A 26,194-nucleotide genomic window follows, 5' to 3' on the forward strand; every position below is an offset into this window, starting at 1 on the left:
ACTAAAAGAAAAAATAACAAGTGTTCTCTAAACAAAGGCAATTTCATTCATGAAACATGATATTGCAACACAGTAAACAATGTTACTGATGTGTTTTCTAATTTAAGTTTTGTGTTGTTATACCCTTTCTTCTAGGATGCTCAATGTGGAGAAGGAACAAGAATCAGGAACATCTCCTGCATGGTTTATGATGGATCCAAAGAAGATCCTGGTAAAATAGTGGATGAAGAGTTCTGTGGAGAAATAGAAATGATTGTAAATGGTGATAAGAAAGTGCTGCTTGAGGAAACGTGTACTTTACCTTGCCCAGGTAAATTAAGAATCTACTTTGATAGCTTCCAGTTTCAGTGGCTGACCTGTCTTGGAGAACCTTGGGCTTAGGAAGTCTCAAATAATGAACTATAAACTTTTATTTTGGTAATCATTCTATCCTATCCTTATGTATGCTTAATGTATTCTGAAATTAAATGTCCATCAATATTCATTTCCAAATATATGGTGAAATACAATGAATGGGACTATTTTTGGTTCATTGACCAGAGACAGTGGATCCATTTTGGAGAGGGACCACAAAAAAGCAGAAGTTACTTCACTGATTATGTAGAAACATTTTGACAAGCAGTCAAACAAGCTTATTCTAGTCCCTCCTTGAGGGCTGCAATCCAGTCGGGTTTTCAGGATTTCCCCAAAGAATATGCATGAGATCTATGTGCATGCACTGCTTTCAATTCATATTCATTGGGGAAATCCAGAAAACCCAACTGGATTGTGGCCCTCAAGGAGGGACTTTGAGATCCCTGTTCTAGCCCCACTTCTTCCAAATTCCATGGTTGATGATGTGATTAGGAAACTGACAATAGAAAGCAACACCATTTTCTGTTCAGGTCTTCTCTGGCTTTGAGGGATAGGCTGACTAGCTAGGAGAGATAAAAACTGAAAAGCATCATCAACCTTAGACAGAAATAAAACAAATAATTACACATTCAGGACTCAGTTACTTAGGGGGAAATTCTACAAACGGCGCCTAAATTTAGGTGCCGGTAAGCGCCCTAAGGGTGCCTAAGTTAAGAAACAATATTTAAAATGTAAAAAATGCCTCCATAGATACTTTAGGCCACCTAATGCAACTGTGGGTGTGGCTAATGCCAGAAGTGGTGTTAGGCCTACATAGGCATGATTCACAACAAAGATAGGCACTGGAAATGTAGGTCTGGAAACCCTGGCCTATATTTCTGGCACCTATCATTCCCAGAGGTGTGATTGTATGGCGACATCGCGTGGTTGACATGCAGTTGGTGGCCACTTTATAGGTGACCACAGATATTGACGCCATATAGAGAATCCAGGCCTTAGGGCTCAGGTAGATAGATGCTGAACTGCCTGTTATGGCTGTTTATCAGGGGGAAAATATCTGAGACTGTGGTGGCTATTTGAGAAGTTTTATACTTGTTTGGGGCATCTGAAAAATAGCATTTAGGTGTCCATATTGCATGAACATCCAAATCCCAATTTTACAAAGGAAACATATGGATGTCTAACTCTGCTGTATGGTATCTAAAGGCTGTGTTTAACAATTTCTTCACAACAGAGGTGAAATTCAAATTGAAAGCTCTTTGCCAATTAATCACCACTGAGTACACACTCCACTTATTGCATCTTTTCTTAGATACTGGCCCATCAGAGGTGAATTCCCTTCACTTTTTGATGGGTTTTCATATCACGTTGTATCGCCATCAGTCCATATTAAGTTCTTATTTACTAATAATACTCTATAATAATAATAATAATAATAAAGTCCTCGGAGTACTGGCTTGAATAATCAGATGACAGAGGTCATCCCCCCTACCTTACCTGGTAGTCTAGTGGCCTCTTCAGGAGTAGGAAAGATCCTCGCCTTTCCTGCCTGCTGCCGACACAGGAAAACACCATCAATGCTTTTTCAAAATGATTGTCAAGACTTCATGTTGCAGCCTTGTGATACTTCCTGCTGTTGTCTAAAGGTCAATTTGTTTTTGAGAAGCTGATGAAATTTATATTTTGCAAAAACAGGTGTGTAACCTATAAACACTGAACAATTCACAATGGACTAAGTCCTCCACGTCCACAGACAAAATAAAAAATAGGACTTAATGATCTAATTGTCAGAGAATGCTCCTAAGCTCTCAGATGCCTGCACTGATTATTCAAGGTTTTGAAATCAGCTATTGCAGGAACATGGTATCTTTCATTGAGCTGCGAGCTGTTTTTGTAAACTTTTTTTTAAAGTGCTATATGCTGTGCCAAACAATAAAGTGCTGTATCGCATGCAACTTATTAAAATAAAAACGAACTATGAGCTGAATAACCGGCACTTATCTTTTTGTTTCTGCTCTTGCGCCGTTACTGCTCTTCGTTGTTCATTGCAGCTATTAACCCTACGGGCCCCATTTCACCTGCTTATCGGCTTCTTCAGGGGTCTTCCAATATATATGTGTTAACCTGCTTGCTTATGCCAGTGCCATTTTTTCACTGCATAAGAAAGCAGGTTAACACATATATATTGGAAGACCCCTGAAGAAGCCGATAAGAAGGGTTAATAGCTGCAATGAACAACGAAGAGCAGTAACAAAAAGATAAGTGCCGGTTATTCAGCTCATAGTTCGTTTTTATTTTAATAAGTTGCACGCGATACAGCACATTATTGTTTGGCACAGCATATAGCACTTTAAAAAAAGTTTCCAAAAACAGCTCGCAGCTTGATGAAAGATACCATGTTCCTGCAATAGCTGATTTCAAAACCTTGAATAATCAGTGCAGGCATCTGAGAGCTTAGGAGCATTCTCTGACGATTAGGTCATTAAGTCCTATTTTTTATTTTGTCTGTGTAACCTATAAAACCTGTGAAAATAGGATTCTATACAAGTAAAATAGTGTTTATTATTTCAGTTTGGTTCTGTAATTTGCTTTGGGCAGGTGACTGCTATTTGAAGGAGTGGTCTGAATGGAGCATGTGCCAATTGACATGTGTTAACAGTCAAGATCTTGGGTTTGGAGGCATCCAAGTTCGATCCAGAGCCGTAATAATTCAGGAACTAGAAAATCAGCATTTGTGCCCAGAGCAGTCCCTGGAATCTAGATCTTGTAATGGTGAGTAGACTGTAGTTAAGAAGCATTTTCTGCCGTGTTCCATAATGCAGTAAAATAAATGAAGCCAGTGAAAAATGCCATTAAAAATATAATCATTTGTATTAAAACAAACTGCATCATTAATTATAAATTCATCCATAAATTTCTAATCTACCAATCCAGTTAAAAAAATGTATTCTCTCAGTACTCTATAAATCACCATATATCTTAAAGTACTGCAATCAAACATTCACTTATTAGATATCATTAGGCATTAATGTGAATACAAATTGAAGAAAACACAGAAACCAATATTTAAAATCATTTATGTAGTTACCCCTGGACTCTATATATGCTGCTCAAAATTGCATATGGAAATTTAAGCATGTGCCCAATTTCTGCAGACAATTTAATTGAATAACGAACCAGTTATCATTGATAATTGGCATTAATAAGCAATTACTGATGGTAATTGGCAACAATTAAAATTTGCACTTGCATCTTGCTTGGCGTTATTCTATAAAGATGCGCGCAAAAATTCTTATGTGTGGATCTGAAAAGGGGAATGGCCGTGGGAGGAGCATGGGTAGGTCACGGGCATTCCAAGAACTTGTGCACACTGTTACAAAATATGCCTGATCCGTGGCTAACTTAGATGTGAGGATTTACGCCAGGTTTCAGTTGGTGCAAATCCTTGTGCATAAAAGGCCTGATTCTGTATAGAACGCCCAGTCTCAGCAGCCACCTAAGTGACTTTTGAGAATCGCACACGGGTGTCCTATATAGAATCGTGTCTTTCCATTATAGAATTGGGTCTTCCATCTAATCCTGCCTAAACCCACCTAATCACCCCAATTCTCTAACCGGTGTCTATGTCACAGGCACTGCTTAGAGAATCGCGTTGCCGCTGAGCTGATTGCAGCAAGGGAATCTGCCTGGGAGGGATTTTAGGTATTTGAAATGTAGGCCAGCATTTTGCTGCCCTACATTTCAGGTGTCTTTCGCAGCCCTAGGGAGATGCCTAGGGCCACCTAAGCTCACCTGTGGCAACTTCTGGATGAAACCACGCCCACGCCTTCCTTGGGCGAGTTTAGGTGATCCAACGCATCTCCCTAGGCTTGTGAAGACGTCTACAATGTAGGCAGCCTGCCTCGGAGTGTATTTTTTTTAAAAAAACATACATCCCAATTGGCTAGTTAGACAGCGGTAGGACACCTACCGCTCCCTACAATCAGGATACCATCTATAGAATTTGCCCCTTAGTGCATGAGTACATAACATTCATTTTATAACCTGATTGCAGAAATGGTTTGTACATTGGTCCTCACATTATAGATTGAGGGAAAAAGAGGTCAGTATTTATTGGGGAGGTCTCTACATAACAACAAATTGATAGCTAATCGGCCTAACTGGATGCAGCTTTTTAGCCACACTACCTTTTTAAGCAGGATTTCTGAATCTGCAGCCCTAAACTTAAATGGATGCTGTTGATATATGTTGGGCCAGCTTATATGATGTGGTCATGCTCAAATTCAACATTGCTCCATCAAGAATTACAAAGACTAGGGGGACACTTGATGAAGTTACAGGGAAATTACTTTTGAAACAAATAGGAGGAAATATTTTTTCACTCAGAGAATAGTTAAGCACTGGAATGTGTTGTCAGAGGATGTGATCACAGTGATTAATGTAGCTGGTTTTAAAAGAGTTTGGGACAAGTTCCTGGACGAAAAGTCCTTAGTCTGCCCTGGGATCAGTAATATGAAATGTTGCTGCTACTTGGTTTTCTGCCAGGTACTTGGATTGACCACTGTGGAAACAGGATAATGGGCTAGATGTACTACTGGTCTGACCCAGTATGGCTATTCTTATGTTCTTATGTTAACAAAATTATGTAAAGGTTAAATATGACAATTTCATAAAGGTTAAGCCATGCTGCTTGAATGCCTCTGTCACTATCTTTTAATGTCAATAACTTTTAAACCAATATCAAGATGTCCAGCCAAAAGTTATCCATTTTCCACCCTACATTTCTAAATAAAGGTTAACTACATAAAATATTTTGAATGGTGACCTCAAAGATGTCTTTTCTGTACACAGATGGTCAATGCTTTGAATACAAGTGGATGGCCAGTCCCTGGAAAGGATCTTCTCGAACAGTTTGGTGTCAAAGGTCAGATGGTTTAAATGTTACAGGTAATTATTTTTTCATCTTTCAGTGGCATAACGAGGAGAGTTTGCACCTAGGGAGGAGGCACCCAGCATCGTTAACTACAACATGATATATGTAAAAAGAGGAATGAATTATACAATAGGAATATGTTTTGTTATTACATTTAACCCTTTCACAAAAAAAATATATTTTTAGCCTCTATTCCCTTAGGAGTTATGTGGATATTTTTTAGGTAATAAAATGGTTAACATTTATGTGTGCTTTGATAAATGCTATATCTTTCTTCCTAAGTTCACTTGTGCTATAAAATATTTATAGATATCAGATAACATCTGTCCATAATCCTCTATATTTAGAGCAAATATGAAAAACAGTGGAATATTTTTAGAACAAACATTTTCATTCCAAGGGGATTATGGGCAGCAGATTATCTATCACAAGGTCATCAGTATATCCAGATCAGTTTAGAACTTAATTTGCGAGCTATTTTTCTCCCTGAGATTACATATTGCTGTGCTTTTGATAAAATCTTAGAGAGAATTTCAATCTAGAAAACTTCTTGAGTTTGACTTATGAACTATCAACATCAGTTGGAACCCTTTCTTGCATTTAGCTGCCTAATAAAGGGTCCTTTAGATAAGTTGCGGTGAAAAGTAGCCTTAGCATGCCCTTACATGGATTTTATTCCCCCAAACTAAGAACATTTTGGAAAATGGTCGATTTTCTATTTTTATTTTTTTTTGTACTGGCCATAAATGTGACCTTTAAGGTACCTTTTTGTTTTCAACCTTTTGTAAACCACTCTGAAGTATGTTCTCTGTGAAAGATGGTCAAGTAAATCCTTTTAATAAATACAATTAATATATAGGATTCTACCATCTGTTTGTTATATTTCATTGTAAATTTTCCTCAACTTTAAATTTGCATGAATCAAGGCCAGAGTTCATAGACATAAATAAATACAGGACAGCAAAATATTCCCATGTGATGTATAGTGTGATGATCTGTTTCATGACAACTAGCTCACTTGTGAGTAATATGTAATTAAAATATGATTTCCTCTCCTTTAGGAGGTTGTTTAGTGGGGCGGCAGCCAGAGTCTGATAGGTCGTGTAATCCACCATGTCGGCAAACACATGCCTATTGTACTGAGGTAAGCGCCACTCCAAAGCAACGTAAAGACAAATCACTATGTAACAGGTTCTCTGTATGTTTTTTTCAGATATTATACATAAAGTGAGACAATTCAGAAGTTATAATTGAGGTCCAGTTGAAATGAATAAAAGGAATACATTTTCTTTCTTTTTCTGTAAACATTTTAGGGCTCCTTTTATCATGTAGTGGTAGAGCTTTCCATCGTTGGCCAGTGAGATAAATGCTCTGACACTCATAGGAATTGAATGCATGTCAGATAATTTATATCATCGGCCTGCAGTAGAAAGCGCATTTTGGTAGGAACCATGCTGAGCTTTGCAATGCAATGGTTTACATCAACTAAGCCCTAGTTTAAATGCTCACGTCTAAATTAGATATGAATCCCCTTTATTCTATAACAGTGCTTATAAATTACAGGCCAAGGTTTTCTGGGCCTATATTTCTGGTGCCAATCTTTGTCATGAAATGCATGAAATGTAGGTAGGTGCTTTAGGCCACCTAATGGCACTTATGGTGCTTGTCATGTCCAATTCTGGTACATATGTAGGTGCCAGTAATTGCTTTTGCTGTCATTTTAAATGGCGTTTATTATTTAACTTAAGTGCCATTTCTAGAATTTCCCCCTATTTGGCTCAATATTCAATTAAATTGCACGCACAAATTGGGCACCTGCCCTCTTATGTGCATGCGGTTTTTAGCACCATTTATAGAATTGGGGGGAATGTGTTTGTCTAGCCTGGTTTCACACTCAGGGGATCAGTTTTCAAAGCCATTTACCCAGATAAATACCAAATTCCCAGTGTAAATTGGCCTGTTTGAAAACACTGCACAACAATTTTTTGGTTAAGTCTTGATTCCTGAAAAGTTTTTGGTGATTATGACAGGTACCAACTTGGTATGCTCAAATATGGTTTTGGTTTTACTGCATCACGTAAGAACTATGAGAAATAGACATTTTTATGTTTACTGACAATAAAATATATAGTCAAGTTTACGTTTCGCACAAGCGACTAAATGAAACAGAATTAAAAGTGTTTTGCTCCCGAGTTTCTTTTATATTCAGTGTCTGGTGCATCACGTTGTAGCATCCAACAATAGTCGGCAAGCATTGACGGATTCCAATTGCCCTGGTATCGTTTCTCCATCGTAGCTATGTCTTGATGAAACCTTTCACCGTGCTCGTCACTCACAGCACCGAGATTTGCGGGGAAGAAGTCCAAGTGTGAATGGAGGAAATGAATCTTGAGTGACATATTGCACTTCATTCTCTTGTATGCTTTGAGAAGTTTGTCTACCAGCTGAATGTAGTTTGGGGCTCTGTAATTGCCCAGAAAATTGTCAACAACGTCTTTCAAGGCTTTCCAGCCAATTTTTTCCGGCCCAACTAACAGATCTTCAAATCGCTTGTCACTCATAACATGTCTGATCTGGGGGCCAACAAAAATACCCTCTTTGATCTTGGCATCAGTTATTCTTGGGAACATCTGTCTTAAATAACGAAAACCTTCCCCTTCCTTGTTCATTGCTTTCACAAAATTCTTCATGAGTCCCAGTTTAATGTGAAGAGGAGGCAAAAATATCTTTGTCGGGTCAACAAGCGATTCATGTGCTACATTTTTCTGTCCTGGAACTAACTTTTTACGGAGTGGCCAGTTCTTTCTAGAATAGTGCGACTCTCTGTCTCGGCTGTCCCATTCGCAGATGAAACAGCAGTACTTTGTATAGCCAAGCTGCAGTCCTAGTAACAGAGCAACGACTTTGAGGTCTCCACAGATATTCCAGTTATACCTGGTTGATAAGACACTTATGGGAGAAAAAATTGTTTGCATCCAAATATAAGAAAAAATCACGACAAAATTGAAGATTTCTCTGAAATGGTACGTGATGGGTAATTTTTGATGTAATATTCATGATCAGCACCCAAAATTCTATAAGAAACACCCAGCAGTGTTCAGGAAGCAAAAACTTTGTTGTGCAGTGAAATTGCCCTACCTAAAGCATCTTAAAAGGGCATCTCAGTTGTCATCATCTTGAGAAAATGTCATATAGCTCACTGTTCATGCTTGTGCATATTTCTTTATTCATCTTTGAAAACAAAAAATGGAAGATACAATAAAATTCATTGAACTTAAAAAAGTACACTAAAGTGCATATTATTAACCAAATTTTTTAAAAAAGACATTGTCAAGGAGATTATTTTTAACTACAGAAGAGAAAAACAGAGTGCATTCATAGAATTTTCAAAAATAATCATGCTATTCCCTCCCCCATGCATCAAGTGTCTGTTCAAATAAAAGGTTCAGAACTTGCAAACTGTTTTTAATATTGTAAGTTTTAAAAATGACTAAAGATTTTTTTTAAAAAATATATACTTACTTTGTGCATGCATCCTATTTAGGTAGTTTCCCTTTAAAATTAGCAATATAGTAGCTATGTTAAAACTCTTTTTGAGCTTTCACTCCTTGTACTTAACCTTGTACTACTAGAAGTCGTAATTCATGTCAAAATCCAAACAGCTGTTTTACTGTTTTTGTGCCAGCATCAAGACAATTTTCTGCTCCAAATGTCTGAGTGTTTCTGGTCTAGTTCTAAACCCTTATTTCCTTTCTCTCATACAGATTGGAACATGTGGCTGTGAAGAAGGTTACACTGAAGTTACATCATCAGATGGCACGCTTGATCAGTGCACGCTCATCCCTGTTGTGATCCCCACAACAGTTGACAAAAAGGGAGATGTGAAAACAAGTCGAGCTATTAACCCCACTGAGCCATCCAATAGTCCGGCTGGTAGAGGTGGAACAACATGGTTTCTTCAGCCATTCGGGAAAGGTGAGTTCACGTGAACTCTCAGGCCTTGAGCATGCGCACATGCTCAAGGCCCAGCACAGGAAGCAGATCTTCGGGCACCGGCAGGACATGTTGGTGCCGGTGCCAGTGTGGAGGCTACACTGAAGTAAGAAGAGGGTTCGGGTGGGTTGGGGGACCTCAGGTCGCGGCGGGGGGGTGCCTGATGGTGGTGGGGGGTGCCCCATGGCGGCGGGGAGGGTGTCTGATGTCAGCGGGGGTGCCGGATTGCGGGGGGGGGCCTTCAGGGGGAGCAATGCCGGTTCTCGTGGCGGGGGGAGTAGCACTGCTGGCCTCGGGGGAGGGGGAGTGGAGGGTGGGAACCTATCAAAGCGAGTTTCCATTATTTCCTATGGGGAAACTCACTTTGATAAACGAGCATTTTGGATTACAAGCATGCTCCTGGAACGAATTATGCTCGTAATCCAAGATACCACTGTATTGCATTGTTGAAGTCCGATATACAAGAGGAAAACAAGGAACTTAAAACAATTAAAAGTAATCAAGATCTACTTGTCAAAGATAACCTAATTATGAAAACAAAATTGGAAGATCTTGAAAATAAGACTCGGGCTAATAACTTGCATCTAATTAACTTTCCAAAAATTTCATCAATTACTCCATGAGAAATGATAAAGCGCTACTTTCTGGAGATATTAACAATACCTGAGGATTCTTTACCACCTCTTACAAGGGTATATTATTTGCCTACAAAAAATCGGGATCCTCAAAAGAAAGAAGATGAAGGAATGTCACAGGAAGCACCCTTGGATGTTTTCACTTTATTGGAACAATCAGATAGAGAACTGGCTACTCCAGCCACTCTCTTACTTACTGTAGCTTTGGCTCCAGATAGGGACTGGATCCTTAAACTTTTCTTTAAAAATAGATCTAAGGACTTCCTTTGTCTCCATATTCAAATATTTCCAGATGTCTCAAGGGAGACTCAGAAGAGAAGGGAATTCCTAATGTTGAAGCCAGGCATGACTCAGATTGGAGCTTTTTTCTTTCTTAGATATCCATGTAAATGTGTCATTAGATACCGTTCTTTTAAATATGTGTTCGTAGAACTGGTTCACTTGATTTGCTTTTCTCTCTCTGAAGCGTCTTGAGTGTGGAATACCAACCGTATCTAAGTGATAACTTGCTCTGCGTCAGCACAGATTAAGTAATTTTTCTTGTAAAAATATTCTTCAAATTTAATTACTCTTTTCGTTAATCTTGGATCTAAATTGAGGACTAGTGTGTGATTGAGATAAGAAGTGTTTTCCTTTTTTTTTTTCCTTTATACTTTAATCCATTATTAGGATTGAAAGTAACCTAAATATTATATTTTCTTGATTACACTTTCTGTACAAGCAATGCTTGATAATAATGTAAAATCTTATAAATAAATAAATAAAAATTCTATCAAACAAAATTTAGGAGTATTAAATAGGGTTACATTCTAAATTTTACAAATCAAAAATTACTCTTGCTAAAACTAAATATTACTCGGCCCAAATTCTGAAAGCTACTAATTCTTCAGTACTATATCGTATTTTAAACTCAATCACATACTCTAACAAGTCGAAAAATCATGAAAAGGAATCTAATCTTACTGCCCAAGATCTCTCAACATATTTTATCAATAAAATTAATAAAATTAGATCAACTTTCACCACAAATCAATTATTTAAATCTGTTAAAGAACAAATTGAACCCAGTTCACTTTCTTCAAAATGTTCATACTTTAAAATACCTAATCTGACAGAGATTGAAATCCTCATTAAGTCTATTAACATAAAAGGCTCCTTAGCTGACTCTATACCACCATTTCTTCTTAAGCGCTATTTTAAAATATTCGGTCCAGCAATTCTCACACTTGTCAGTGAAAGTTTAAAACAAAGCTACATGCCAACACTCTGGAAAAATTCAACTATCCGTCCTATCATTAAAGATCAAAAAGTTAGTATTAATGACATGTCAAATTACAGACCAATATCCAATATTTCATTTCTGTCTAAAATAACTGAGAAAGTAGTTTTTAATCAATTATCAGACTTCATTGAAAATACTAACGTCTTACATCCAAACCAGACAGGTTTTAGGCAACACCACTCTACAGAACACTCATTAATAGGAATGACCACTTCCATACAATACTTCTTAGATCACCACCAATCAGTTCTATTAATTTCATTAGATCTGTCAGCTGCTTTTGATACGATCGATCATGAGCTCTTACTAAACAGGCTTCAGTCTATTGGAGTCACAGACCAGGTACTTTCTTGGTTCCAATCCTATCTATCCGATCGTACATCACATGTGTTATTCAACAATGAAACCTCTAATAATTTTTCTTCTACATTCGGTGTTCCGCAAGGTTCTATTTTGTCTCCACTTCTTTTTAACATTTTTCTTGCTCCACTCCTTACTCTATGTCAATCCATCGGCTTTAATGTTTTCGCCTACGCAGATGACATTCAATTATTACATCCTATTGATACCACTAATCCTGCGGATTCCTTAACAATTAACACGAAACTTGAAAAAATATCTCAATGGCTAAATAACAATTGCTTAGCATTGAATATTAACAAATCAAATATATTACTCTTCCCCTGGAAAGACAACTTCAATCTTAACTTTCCAATCACTATCAAAGGTCACTCACTGCAAGAAGTTAAAAACATAAAAATCTTAGGAATCATATTTGATCATAAGCTTACATTTCATGATCATATCAGCAGTATCGTTAAATTCTCTTTTTTTAGGCTCAGACAAATTCGTTCTATTTCCCAATTTCTCTGCGCTAAGTCTCTTAAAATCCTCATTCACTCTCTTGTTATATCTAAGATAGACTATTGTAACGCTCTGTATAATGGTATTGCTCAAAAGGAAATCAAACGACTTCAGATTATACAGAATACATCTATTAAATTAATTACTAAAGCAAAGAAGTTCGACCATGTTACACCACTACTTAGGGATGCTCATTGGCTACCAGTTACACATCGGGTAATTTATAAAATTTGTTTGCTTACATTTAAGACTCTTTTCTTCAAAACTCCTGCATTTATCTATAAATATTTGATTCCATACTCCACCAACCGAACATTAAGATCCACAGAACAACATTTATTATCAATTCCATCTCTAAAAATCATAAGCACCCGTCGGCAGGTAATTTTCTCTGTATCAGCTCCCCAACTTTGGAATTCTCTCCCTATCTATTTAAGGGAAGAATCCAATATAGAAAAATTCAAAGGTAAACTGAAGAGTTTTCTCTTTAACGATGTTTTTGCTAATTAACCATCTAATTTTTTATCACAGTATATTATTTACTCATAAGCTTCATTGAAGCTTTAATTCTTTCCCTTTCCCCTTTTGTGCTTCCTTTATTTGTTCCTTACTCTTTAAACATATTGTAACTCTTCCCCATATTTTTCCTCACGTATCTTGTTTTTAATGTATTGTCTGTCTTTTAATGTATTTTTCCCTCAAATTTGTAATTTTAGCAATTTGTAAATTGCTTAGAATTTGGATTAAGCGTTTAATCAAAATACAATAAACTTGAAACTTGAAACTTACCATATTTTGCATTCCCAAATCCCAGACACATGGCCACACCCTGTTCTGCCTCCAGCCCCACCTTGTTCTGCCCCCAGCCCCACCTTGTTCTGCCCCCAGCCCCACCCCCAGAACGCTTCTTTTAATTCCTGACATCCGGGTAGTGCCCAAGGGCCTCCGAGCATTACGCAGACACGTGTCATATCATCCACGCATGCTCAGAGGGCCTCCAGACACAGCCAGAGTTTTCCAAAACCCAGACAAACTGATGGTTTTAGAAAGTCTGTTCAGGCACCCTAAAAAGAGGGCATGTCTGGGTTTTCTCAGACGTCTGGTAACCCTAGTATTAAAAAGCAACTGGGGCAAATTTAGGGTGTGGAAATACATTAGTTGTTTAGCACTAGAGTCATGAATTAGAATCGTAAAAAAAAAAGGCAAATGAATGGTAGTCCTTTCTTGCCAGAAAAGTCACTATGGCTTTCTATTTCAGATTCTCTGCACTGATTATTTCTTGCATGGGGGAGGTAATGGAGAGTGAGGGGCTATGAGGCTATTAATTCCTTACAATCTTTTAAGTTTGCTACACAGTTCTTCAATGTATTACTTATTGTTGACAGCAATCACAGGAAGCAAACTGAAAAACAGCAGCATTAAATAAGCCGATCAGAAAGAAAATTTCATTGTCTTACACGCTGTTCAATCACACACAGATACAGGAAAACATCAACCCACTTTAATAGAGCAGTGCACCATGCCAGTTACTTAATCTAGCTGGTACTGATTTAGAATAGGCAGTAATTTAAAACAACATATGGTGGGAAAGGAAGAGGAAAGCAGCATGCCACGTCTTACACAATTAGGTTCACAAAAAATGACTGGCAGTACATCTATACTCAATTAAACGTAAACATGCTCATTTGAAATGTATAAAAATATATAAGATACCATAAATTAATCACAGAATTTAAAGTATATACTATAATTGAAAAAGTAAAGTGCTCCCAGGGGTGGGCAACTCCGGTCCTTGAGGGCCAGAATCCAGTCGGGTTTTCAGGATTTCCCCAATGAATACGCATGAGATCTATTTGCATACACTGCTTTCAATGCATATTCACTGGGGAAATCCTGAAAACCCGACTGGATTCCAGCCCTCGAGGACTGGAGTTGCCTACCGCTGGCTCAGACCCTTCAACCAAATCATTCAGTGTATTCAAGTTTCAAGTTTATTTAATTTTTGATGAATCGCCTATTACAATTTCTAGGCGATGTACATATTATAATTAAGATAGAAGAAACTTACAAAATAAATTCAAATATCAAATTTAAAACAATTCAGACATGAGTTTGAGGAATGGGGTTAAAAGTTACAATATTTGGGATTGGTTAGAGAAAGAGGAGAAAACAAAAGGAAGGGATTTATAAAACCAAAGCACAATGTAATAAAATGATCAAGTTTTTTAAATTAGTTAAAATAAACTAATGTTAAGAATCATAGGCATCTTTAAATAAGTAGGTTTTTAAGAGTATTTTAAATTTTACAATATCTTGTTCAGATCGAATATACTGAGGCAGAGTATTCCACCATTGTGGGCCCATAACTGTAAACATATCTGATCTTCTGGTCCCAATAATCTTCAATGACGGTACCGAGAGTAGATTTCACTAAGCTGTGGTTGCCATTGGGGCCATCATTGCCTTTACTGCCTCAACGCACTGTTATTAATTCTAAGGAACCTTATTCATCTAATAATGATTTTTTTTTTTTTTTTTAAAAGGACTTATCTAAATTCCTTGGCAGTCGACTGATAACTCTGTTCACAAGGCAGCCACAGTAGAAAAAGTGTTAGTGCATGATGCTAGCACTTTAAAGTGCTATATAGAAGCCGATTACAAAGATGGCCCCCCGACTCAAGTTTTACACTCTTCATCAGGAGGGGAGACGTGTAATTTTCTAGTCTGCTCACCGTTCTGCATGCAAGATTTCACCAAAAAATCCAAGAAAAAGTCTCAACCTGTTTGTCTAACATTGCTGCCTGGATGTCATGCCACCGCCTGAAAATAAACATATCCAAACTGAGCTGCTCCTCTTTTCTCCTAAACCTTGCATTCCTCTCCTTCAATTCTGTAAATAATATTATCATTCCTGTCTCCTCTGTTCGTAACCTTGGAGTCATCTTCGACTCTGACCTCTCATTTTCTACACACATCCAAGACACTGGTAAAGCTCGTCACCTCTATCCCTACAACATCACCGAAATTTACCCCTTCCTTCTATTAGCACACTATCTGGATTTACTTCTAAAGGGTATCCCACAGAACCACCTCTTTTTTCCTTCAATCTGCGCAAAACGCTGTTGCACGACTTATCTTCTGCCGATCTCACTGTACTCACATTACCCCTCTCCTTAAATCACTTCACTGGCTCCCTGGTCATCCTTGCATACAGTTCAAACTCCTATTACTAACCTATTAATGTGTTCATTCTGCAGCCCCTCAGTATCTCTCCTCATACACCACCCCAAGAACTCCATTCCTCAGATAAGTTGCTTTTATGTTTATTTGTTAAAATTTGATATCCCGGAATTTACAACCAATCAATGTGGCTTACAAAACACAATTAAATCAATTAAAACCAAGAAAAGAACGCCATGATCAATAGAAAAGACCCCACCACTGCCAATTCCCAGCCTTGTTCCTTTCCTCTTTCTGCCGTGTATGCTTGGAACAGAGTACCTGAGTCTATGCATCACACCCTTTCTCTTATCTTGTTCAAAAGTAGGCTGAAAAACCCCACCTTTTCGAGATTGCCTTCAACTCATAATCCTACTCCCCACCGCCCTCTGTTCATCACCTTAGCCAACGGTTTAACCAGCCCCTCTAACTGAGGGCTGGCATCCTGTCTGTCCTGATTGATTAGATTGCGAGCTCATTTGAGCAGGGACTTTCTCTTTTATGACCCTGTATAGTGCTGCGTACGTCTGGTAGCGCTCTAGAAATAATTAATAGTAATAGTAACAAAAGAGTTTATATAGTTATATCTCAAGTTTTCTGCAGTTTAAAGGGGAGTTTGTAAATCTGATATACTCATTTGGAATATGCCGGGCACTTGTGACTTGAATTGGTCACTGTTGGAAACCGGATACTGGGCTTAATGGACCTTTGGTCTGTCCCAATAAGGCATGTTCTTAAGTAAATCCCAAGAGACATGTTAAGCACCCACAGGAGCTCAGTTTTAGTTGGATTTGTGCCCAGTTTGTTATAGCCCATTCTTGAATTTATGTTAAAGGGAAAGAGGGAGGGAATGGGAACTTGTATGCTGCCTTTTTGTGGCTTTGGCATTTGAAACCTGACATTCAAAGTTGTGGGTCATGGAAGGATTAAGTGACTTGCCCAGGGTCACAAGGAGCAGCACTGGGGTTTGATCTCACAACCTCTGGGGGCAGAGGCAGTAGCTCAGCTAGTGAGCCACAGCCATTCCTCCACGGCTGAGAGCTGTATGAAAGACTATCCTTTTCTCAAACTACTTCAACTGAAATTATAAAGTTGACATTTCAGGGATGCATGTAAATAGATTATATTTCGTTGAGGCAGGAGAGGGCAGCTGGAGAGGCAGGATAGGGCAGCTGGAGCGCCGGCAAGTAAAGGAAACCACTCGTGGTATGCTTCGACCGCCTCTTCCTGCCCTAAACTCAGGCTTCAATCAGGACCTGCTTTGACATTCAGCTCCTGATTGGTGAAGCCTGACTTTAGCACAGGAAGTCCCGGTCGGAGAATACCATGAATGACCGGGACCGCAAACCACGAATGACTGGGGGAACACTGTAGTGTATTTAGTAAACCTAGTATTACATGTGTGCATACATAGGACAACTGATTTGGTATAAATATGTGCATATAAATAGGATGATGGATTATGGCATAATCATGCCGGTATTAATAATTCTGTAACACCACCACAGAGATACATGTATTTCAGTATAGAGCCCATGTATTGTAACACCTCATAACTCCTCATGGTATCATCTCTACAGAAGCTAATGTATCATGTCACCTTTACAGAAGCTCGTGTAGTGTTTCACCTTTGCAGAGGCTCACGAAGACCGCGCTGAATTGACTCCCCAGGCATTAGTAGCAGTATAGTTGCTCTCAATAATGATAATCATAGAAGTAAAATTGAATATCCATCTGCTGACAAGGAGGCATTTCTTAAATGCCTGCAGAGGTTCACATGTATTCGCTGGTATGTGCAGCAGGAGAATCCATTTTACAAATATACTGGTGGAAAATATCAATAAAGGAAACTCAGCAACTTACAGGTGCACATGCAACTTACATGAACATCAGCACTTACACATGTAAGACCATCTTTTTCATCGACTGCTTTAACTAATAATTCAAAAGGCAGAGGGATTATCACTATAGAGGAAAGCTGGCCACTCCCCATTAGAAACACAATAGGTATATTAAAGTACAGGAACATGACAGGATGAACAGGGTAAATATACCAGGAAGCAGAGGATATGTTAAATAAAGTACAGGAGACAAGATTACCAGTATGTAAGTAACTACATGATACTAGTAATTTTGTGGGATTAGGAGGAGGAATGTATTATACGTAGCATAAATGCGTAAGATGAGGTATATGTTGGGTGAATATAGTATACTCGAGTGTATACAGTTGTGAGCCTGCCGGTGCCGGGTTCTGCAAATGGCCACCGACCAGGACTCAGAAAACACCGAACTTGTCGTGCCTTCAAAGGAAGTTGAAGGTCCTGCTGGTTCTTATGAATATAATAAAAATAAACAAATGTCAGGAACAATAAAGCTTTTCCAAAAGCACTGGTGTCCAACTTTATTGCTTATCACAGTTCTCCAAATAGCAAAAGTGCCACAGTTCAAGTTTTGAACTCAAAAATCAAATATAAACAGAAAATTGGGACTTGTAAAAAAATACAGCCCACACCTTTCTTGCAGGTAAGTTCAAATGGTTCTAGTGTAGCCTTGCCCTGTCAGTCCCACAGTCACTAGGGCAAACTAAGGCTACAGGAATTACCCAGCCTTTACACTGGTCATTCGCCGTGTTTTAAACACTCTCAGAACGTGTTGCCTAGGCCTGGGTTTTAGCAGGCCTACCCCAGCCAACTTAACAGGTAGTTGGTGGGGGAGGGGAGTAGCTGATTCCACTTTATTTAAACTTGCCAAAATTGGCCCCACAATCCCTACCCGAGGATCTTACGTGGATTCTCCCCATGCTACTACCCCTTTCACACAGTCAGTCACAAAGTCCTCTCAAAATAGAAAAAGGCAAAAGGGGGAGGGACAACCTGTTGCTTCTGCTGGGTTTTCTGATTAGCCCTAATTGGGCCCAGCAGTTGTGCCTTAGCTGAGCTGTGAGCCTGCCTCTTAGGCTGTTCTTTTTTGTAAGGCACCTCCTATTGCTCCAGGCTGTTCTCCCTCTCATCTTCCCCTCCCCAGGGTTCTGTAACCTGATGGTTTGATAGGAACTCAGACCTTATCTGTTTGTCTGAGCTTAGCCTATCACCCTGGTTAGCCCTTTTCAGGGTAAGGCTTGTATTTGGAGGAGATAGACCTGGCACAACCCTAGTCTTGAGGCTGGGGTTGTGACACAGTATATAGGTCAAAGATTTAGTAAGTAATTACTGTAAAAGACTAAATGTAAAAGATAAGTAAATGCATTATAACAATACTACAGAAGCTCAGTATTGTAACACCATATGGAGGCTCAAGGATAGTAATAACATTACAGAAGCTCATGTAAATCGCTCTACATTGACTCCCCAGTCATTAGTAGTGGTACAGAATTGACTCCCCCAGACATTAGTAGCGCTATAGAAGCTTTCAATAAACAATAAACTATTTTGCAAACCTGTACGTGTGAGTGATATTAATTAAATTCAAAGAACACAATTTTGGGATTAAAAAGGGATACCTCCCTTAGGCCTAGATTCACTAAACTCACCTCACTGATCCGGTTCCAATCCGTGGCCAAGTCTTGCCGGGCAATCGATCCACTAAAGGCTCCCCATGCAAATTACTTAATCAGACACGCACCCACAAGCGATCACACGGATTGCTGAAGACCGATCGCGACACATGTGCAGATCATCATTGTTGGCTGTACCTACGATCCACGCATGTGCCTGTTCTCCTGCACAAGCGAGGTCAAAACAAAGGGGGAGGGGTGGTATAGGAGGTTGCAGCTCCTGAAAGGAATCGTGTATCTGGCCCCAAAATATTATATTTGCTACGGAACAGAATATAAAACCCGCCCCGACTTTCCTGCTCTCTGCCGCCCTTCCCTGCAGTTTGAGCCCATGGTTTTAACCCATGGATTTAAAGCAGGGCTTCACTGCAACGTAATCTAGAACTTAACCGAACATACATAGTGCAGCCCTGCTTTAAACCCACTGCAGGGAAGGGCGGCAGGAGCAGGAGAGTCAGGGAGGCAAGCAAGTTGGGACAGCAAGAGCCTTACTAGTAGCATCCAGAAGTCTTTATTTAAGCCTGATCTGAATTCAATGGGTGAGGAAGAAGAAATGCCTTCCAATAACCGTTCACTATATCGCTATTTCTTTTATTGTATGTGATTAGAGCAAGGAGAGAAACTACTTCTGAGGCCCTTCCTACTTTGCAAGCCGTTTAACCTCATTTGCATGCACAGATTGGATCAGGTGCGGATGCACTCAGAAGGAAGTTCGAAACTAGAAACAGTTAGAAACTGGTCAGGACACGATTGGTGTCCTTAGTGAATCTAGCCCTTAATCCTTCCATTACAGGGCTGGGAAAAACAAATACTTTTTAAAAACCTATAGATCACTGGCAGTACTTGTACTTTAGAACAGGATCTTCCACAATCCCCAACTAATCAGGTTTGACAAACCTGTAACCTGTAATTAATTAACCGAGAAGTAAGTCGTTTTGTGAAGTTCAACTCCCCGATGCGGAGCCCGCACATGAAATGTAATTGTGGGTTAAGAACTACTATAGTTAAAAGTTAGAAAACAAAGAGCAGGGTTCAATGGTTAGTATTCTGAACAGAGAAGGGTAGATGGTGGAGTTCTATCAATAGAAAACTATACAGGACTAAGAGAGAACAATCTAAATGCTCAAAAAATGCATCTCTTATCAAAATCTTATTTTTTCTTACAATAGAAACAGCGATGAGTGCTCTTTTCGATTAAACTTGTCTCATAGGATTTAAATGCTTTAAACTCTTTTCTAGGGGAAGGGGCCTCAGATCCCCGTGCATTGTCAGTAAGTTAACTAAACAACCATACTAGATAGGGAAGTAACCTCATTGGCCCCACTCCACCTCCTGCCTAGCAAATCTGTTCAGCAAAATCTGTTCAATGCTCTCATAGTTCTGTTATAGCAAACTTATTTGTCAAAAAATGTAAAACAGAGAACTTAGCTTAGGCAGGGCTTTAATTGAACGCTGCAGGTGTGGTAAATCTCCTGCTGTCTTTGCTGGCCCCTTCCCCTAAAAAAGCATTTAAACCATTTAAATCCTATTAGATGGCAGAGTTCCCCAGGGTCTATGCTGGGACCACTGCTTTTAAACATATTTATAAATGATCTAGAGATGTGAATAACTAATGAGGTAATCAGATTTGCTAATGATACAAGGTTATTCAAAGTTGTTAAACCTCAAGAGGATTGTGAAAAATGACATGAGGGCCTTGTGAGACAGAGAGACTGGGCATCAAAATATCAGATAACATTTCATGTGAGCAAATTCAAAGTGATGCATATGGGAAGGAGGAACCTGAACTATAGCTACATAATGCTGGGTTCTACATTAGGAGTCACTGCCCAGAAAGAGGATCTAGGTGTCATTGTTGATGATATGTCAAAGCACTCTGTTCAGAGTGCAGTGATGGTTAAGAAAGCAAATAGAATATTAGAAGGTTAGAATGCCTTTAACTTGTTCCATAGTGGAACCATACCTTGAATACTGCGTGCAGTTCTGGTCACCACATCACAAGAAAGATATAGCGGAATTAGAAAAGGTACAGAGAAGGGTGACAAAAATGATAAAAGGGATGGGACAGCTTCTATGTGAGGAAAGTATAAAGCAGCTAGTGTTCTTTAGCTTGGAGAAGAGATGGCTCAGGAGATATATAGAGGTCTATAAAATACTGAGGAGTGGCATGATAAGACGTGAATTGCTTGCTTACTCTTTCCAAAACTACTAGGACTAGGGGGATTGCCAGACGATCCAAGATGGCGTTTGCATGAGTTTGAGAGGACGCCAGGGAGTTCACCAATAATTTACCTTCCTTACATTCTCGTTGAGAAGTTTTACCTTTGGGTATGCTGAAGCGAAGAGGCAGGAGCGCAGCTGGTGCCTCACGGCGCTCTGGATCGGTGGCGGTCAGCAGCATTGACGAACTCCTGCGGCAGATGCAGGACATGACGGCGGCATTGGTAGTTTCCCCGCTGGAGGCACGGCAACGAAGCGAGATGCCGGCAGCCTCCTTGGGGTTGGAAACAATGCTCAGCCCCGACGCCAGAGCACCGCCCCTACAACCTCACACTACTAGCTCTCCGAGGGAGGGAGTGTTGCCAGCAGACGGTGGACATTCTATTCCCGAGGCCAGAGAAATCTATCCGGAGAGCAGAAGCTTAGGCTCTCAGTTCTCTCAACATAGCCTGAACTTAGAGAGTGAAGATTTAACACCTATTGGAGTAAGAATAGCCCAGACGTAACAGAGACAGGAAGAACCTGCAATTGGTGAGCAATTTGAAATAAACTTACAAGCTTTCTTACCTCAAAAACCCCATGAAGTCACATTAGAATCCCTTTGGGATCTGATTTCTAACTTGGGAAAGACTTTTAATTCTTAATTCCAACAATTAGAAGGGAAGATAAAAAATTATGATACCGAAATTGGGAACTTGAAAAAAGATCTAGAAGTCTCTAAATCCTTAACAAATAATTTGCAAGAAGATATAGGATTATCAAAGAAACTTCAAGAGACTTTGATTAAAGATAATATAAGTTTAAGAAGGAAAATTGAATCATTGGAGAACTTTTCTAGGAACAATAACTTAAGATTGATCAATTTTCCAAAAGTTCCTATGATAACACCCAGAGAAATGTTGAAACGATATCTTCAAGAAATTCTGGAAATACCTGAGTCTGTATTACCACCTAAGACTCGAGATACTCAACAAGTAATAAATCAAGATCCTATGAACATTTCAGCTGCATTAGAATTATCTGATAGAGAAATGTCTGTTCCAGCTACTTTACTTTTGACACTTGCACTTACCCCCGATAAGACTTGGTTAATGAGAATGTTCTATAAACACAGACAAAAAGAATTTCTCGATTATAAGATACAAATGTTTCCAGATTTAGCAAGGGAGACCCAAAAACGTAGAAGAGAATTTCTTTTGTTAAAACCTGGTGTTTTGGCTTTAGGGGCAACTTTTTTTCATAGACATCCTTGTAAATGTGTAATCCATTATAAAACTCAGAAGTATGTTTTCTTCGAACCTCCCCAACTGACGATCTTCCTGTCCTTGTCCCGATTGGAGAAGGAGAGTGCTAAATAGAATAAATGTTCTTACTCTCTGATAGCTTATGATTCCATAAAAATATTGTTTCTTTTTGATTTACCCACATTTGAATTACTCACATTTGAATTTGAGGACTTGAGAAGATTTAGGTTATTTTAATTGCTTCTTTAATTGTGTTGTGATAATCCAATTTTTCTTATCATGAATCCTCTTTCTGTACAAGTTTATATTGATTGTATAAATTGAAAACTTATAAATAAACTTATAAATAAATAATAAAAAAAGGATTAGGGGGCAAACAATGAAGCTACTAAGCAGTAGATTTAAAACAAACTGGAGAAAATATTTCTTCACACAACATATAATTAAACTTAGAAATTTGTTGCCAGAGAATGTGATGAAAACAGTTAGCTTAGCAGGTTTTAAAAAAGGTTTGGATAATTTCCTAAAAGAGAAGTCCATAGGTCATTATTGAGATGGCTTGGGGAAATCCATTGCTTATTCCTAGGATAAGCAGCATAAAATCTTTTTTACTACTTGGGATCTAGCTAGGTACTTGGAAGCTAGGTTGGCCACTGTTGGAAACAGGATACTGGGCTTGATGGACTTTCATTCTGTCCCAGTATGGCATCGCTTATGGTCTTATGATGTTTTTTGGCTACTGCAAAGTTAAATGCTTTATTCTTTAAAGGAAGAATTTCATTATAGCAGCTTTTCTATTTTAGAAACATGTATTTAATTACACATTAAAAAATTGACTAAAAGAGTAGAAAATTTAATATAAGATTGCTTTGCAACATATGGGGCTGATTAACTTAAACATAAGAATGAGAATTTGATAATAACAGCACTGAACTATAAGTCATTACACAGTACTACTACAACTATTAATTATTGGCATAGGGCTACCACATATATGCAGCGCTATACAGAGTCAAAAAGAAAGACAACAGGATGCTAGGGTGGGGATACAGTTAGGAGGAATGGTTAATATGATGGCTAGGATGGTGGGCAGTGGGGAGAAAGGTTATGGATTGAAGGCTATGAAGGCTATTGAAGGTGAGTTTTCAGTCTGCTTTTAAACAAGGGAAGGGGAGTGACAGACAAACTCAGGCAATTTATTCCAGGCATAGGGAGCAGCTAGATGAAAGCAACAAAGTTTGGAATTGGCAGTGGAGGAGAAGGGTACAGCTAAGAGCAGCTTATTTGAGGAACAGAGTTCTCTGGAAGGTGTGTAAGGAGAAAGAAGAGAGGAGAGATGCTGAGGGGCAGCAGAATGAACTCACTTGTAGGTCAGCAATAGGAGCTTGAACCGTATGCGAAGGCAGATAGGGAGCCAGTGAAATGATTTAAGGAGAGGGGTGACGTGAGTGTACCGAGGTTGGTCGAAGATGAATTGTGCAGCAGAGTTTTACACAGATTGCATGGGGGAGAGGCAGCACTGCGGGAGACCAGTTAGTAGATTGCAGTGATCTAAGTGTGAAGTTATAAAAGTGTGGACAGTAGAAGACTTGTATGCAGAAAGGCACCATATGGAAGTGCTTTTCATACCACTGGAAACTATGGGGTCCTTTTACTAAGCTGCGGTAATCACTAATACACACTTTCTCTCTCTCACACACACACACACAACACATCCACCATAAGCACACACACTCTCTCTTTCTCACACCTTTAGCTGGTTCACTCGGCGATGTTATTTACCCTCAGTAGAAAACTGAGGGAAACCAAAACCTAGATATTTGATAAGGTCTACTTGAGGTGGGACTGGCTTTGTTTATGTAGGAAAGCAAGTAGAATTGCAGAGTGATATCTCTGCAAGGGAGATTTTCAAATATTTCTTTGATTTTCTGTTCAATTTTATGTTTTTGATAGTAATAAGAATGTATTTTTCATTGTTGTGAATTGCACTGAGTAATACTGTTACTGGGGCTGTGATATACAGTATAACTAATACAATGAAAATAAATTAGTGGTAAGGAAATACTACAGAAAGAAAATCATGTAGACCAGGGGTGTCCAACCTTTTGGCTTCCCTGGGTCGCATTGGCCAAAAAAAATGTTTCTGGGGCTGCACAAATGCGCAAACGCTGCAGCAAGACAGAGGAGGGAGCTGGCAAGATGGTAAACATCTGGGGGCAGTAGAGGAAAACACTGCATCGCCCTCGACTGGGGCCGCACAAAATACTTTGCGGGGCCACAGGTTGGACACCCCTGATGTAGACAATGAATTTTAATTGCTTACTGTGTATGGAACTACAGTGTCATCTGTTCCTCAGTGTCATCTGTTCCTCTGTCCATATTTTAAAACAGTTGAATTGTTAACAGTGTCATTAAATTAATCTGGTTACAATATTCTATTAACAAGAGACTTTCAGCGGCAGCTATAGATTCTTAGACTATGCTCTGGAATTAAAATGCCTGATCCATAATGATGCACATTGACAGCTGTTCAAGGCACAACTAATAACATTGACAATTAACTTATGAATGTGGCAGGTATTTGGGCTTTATCATTATTTTCTAATAAAGCTGAAGTTGTATTTAACATTGCATATAGTACAGTAACTCATGTCAACATATTTTTTTTTTATGCAGCCATGACTAACTTAATTAAGCTAATGACTAACATTCATTCTTTTTAGATGGGAGGCTGAAGACTTGGGTTTATGGTGTAGCTGCAGGCGCCTTTGTTTTAATCATCTTTATTGTCTCTATGATCTATCTAGCCTGGTGAGTTACTCTGTTACTTCATACCCAGATTGGTCTATTTAAGGATGACTTGCTTGATTTCAGGGCAGATTTATCAAACATATGCAATTTATTGGCACAAACCCATACTGCTTGTCATAGGTTTTACCCCAGAAGAGAATGGCGAAAGCCAGAAATACATGCCTAAGTGAGATGGAAAGCCTGATGCTTAAAAATGCTGTCCTTGTAATTTTATGAATTGTGTCAGAACATCAGTCTCAGTGAGATGAATATAAGGCTGGAATGCTAATTTAAAAATATGTTTGGAGTCAGGACATAGTCCCACTAAACCTGTACACTGACAAAAACATTAAGGAGACATGTTCCGCATTATAACAAAGTGGTACAATTCTTTTTCTTGCATGACATAAGCTAAACATTGCACCTTTTTTCAGGATTTTTGTTTGTAAGATGTTCACAGTAAGCAACAGTGACATTGAATGGCAAAGTAGGCTAAAGTCAAAGGAATAAATATTAGCTCAATAATGGTTTATAGATGTTTCCTCCAGAGAAATCATCTAAACTGTATATTAACTGCTTTTAGTATTTACTCCAGCAATGAATTCCAGAATTTAACTCTATAAATAAAAAATACTGTATTTTCTCCTATTTATTTTAAATGTGCTATTGTGTAACTTCATGGAATATCCCCTAGCCTTTCTGCTTTTTGAAAATTGCAGGATATAGAAAACTGTATGGTATAGCATGGAAAACGCAAACGAAGAGGCAGGTGTTAAAAAAGAACCGTGCCAAGAATCCAGAGAACCAGAGGTAGCTTGAACAAATTATATTCAACTTAAAAACTGCAATTTCTAAGCTGAAGAAATTTTGCTCAAGCTACCCTTTTATGTTCTTTTACTTTATCTTATTGTCGTTCACTTTTACCCTTTTGTGCCATGTTAGTCTGTCTTGTCCTTGTCATTATGCATTTTTAATGATATGTATCCTATGATTTTGTTGGATTTTGTATAATCGCTTCGTATTATGATAAGCCAGGGGTCTCAAAGTCCCTCCTTGAGGGCCGCAATCCAGTCGGGTTTTTAGGATTTCCCCAATGAATATGCATGA

The 26,194-nt window shown here is 38.8% G+C and overlaps 1 protein-coding gene across 1 annotated transcript in view; it reads left to right on the forward strand.

Annotated features, from left to right (window-relative positions):
* Positions 1 to 26,194, forward strand: part of THSD7A (thrombospondin type 1 domain containing 7A) — a 763,222-nt gene that overhangs the window by 730,309 nt on the left and 6,719 nt on the right. Inside the window, exons 25-30 of the mRNA XM_033931006.1 lie at positions 136 to 310; positions 2,953 to 3,126; positions 5,206 to 5,301; positions 6,349 to 6,431; positions 9,052 to 9,262; positions 25,021 to 25,108. Coding sequence (XP_033786897.1) covers positions 136 to 310; positions 2,953 to 3,126; positions 5,206 to 5,301; positions 6,349 to 6,431; positions 9,052 to 9,262; positions 25,021 to 25,108 — 827 coding nt within the window. The remainder of the gene's footprint in view (positions 1 to 135; positions 311 to 2,952; positions 3,127 to 5,205; positions 5,302 to 6,348; positions 6,432 to 9,051; positions 9,263 to 25,020; positions 25,109 to 26,194) is intronic.

This window comes from Geotrypetes seraphini, chromosome 2 (genome assembly GCF_902459505.1).
Source record: "Geotrypetes seraphini chromosome 2, aGeoSer1.1, whole genome shotgun sequence".
NCBI lineage: Eukaryota > Metazoa > Chordata > Amphibia > Gymnophiona > Dermophiidae > Geotrypetes > Geotrypetes seraphini.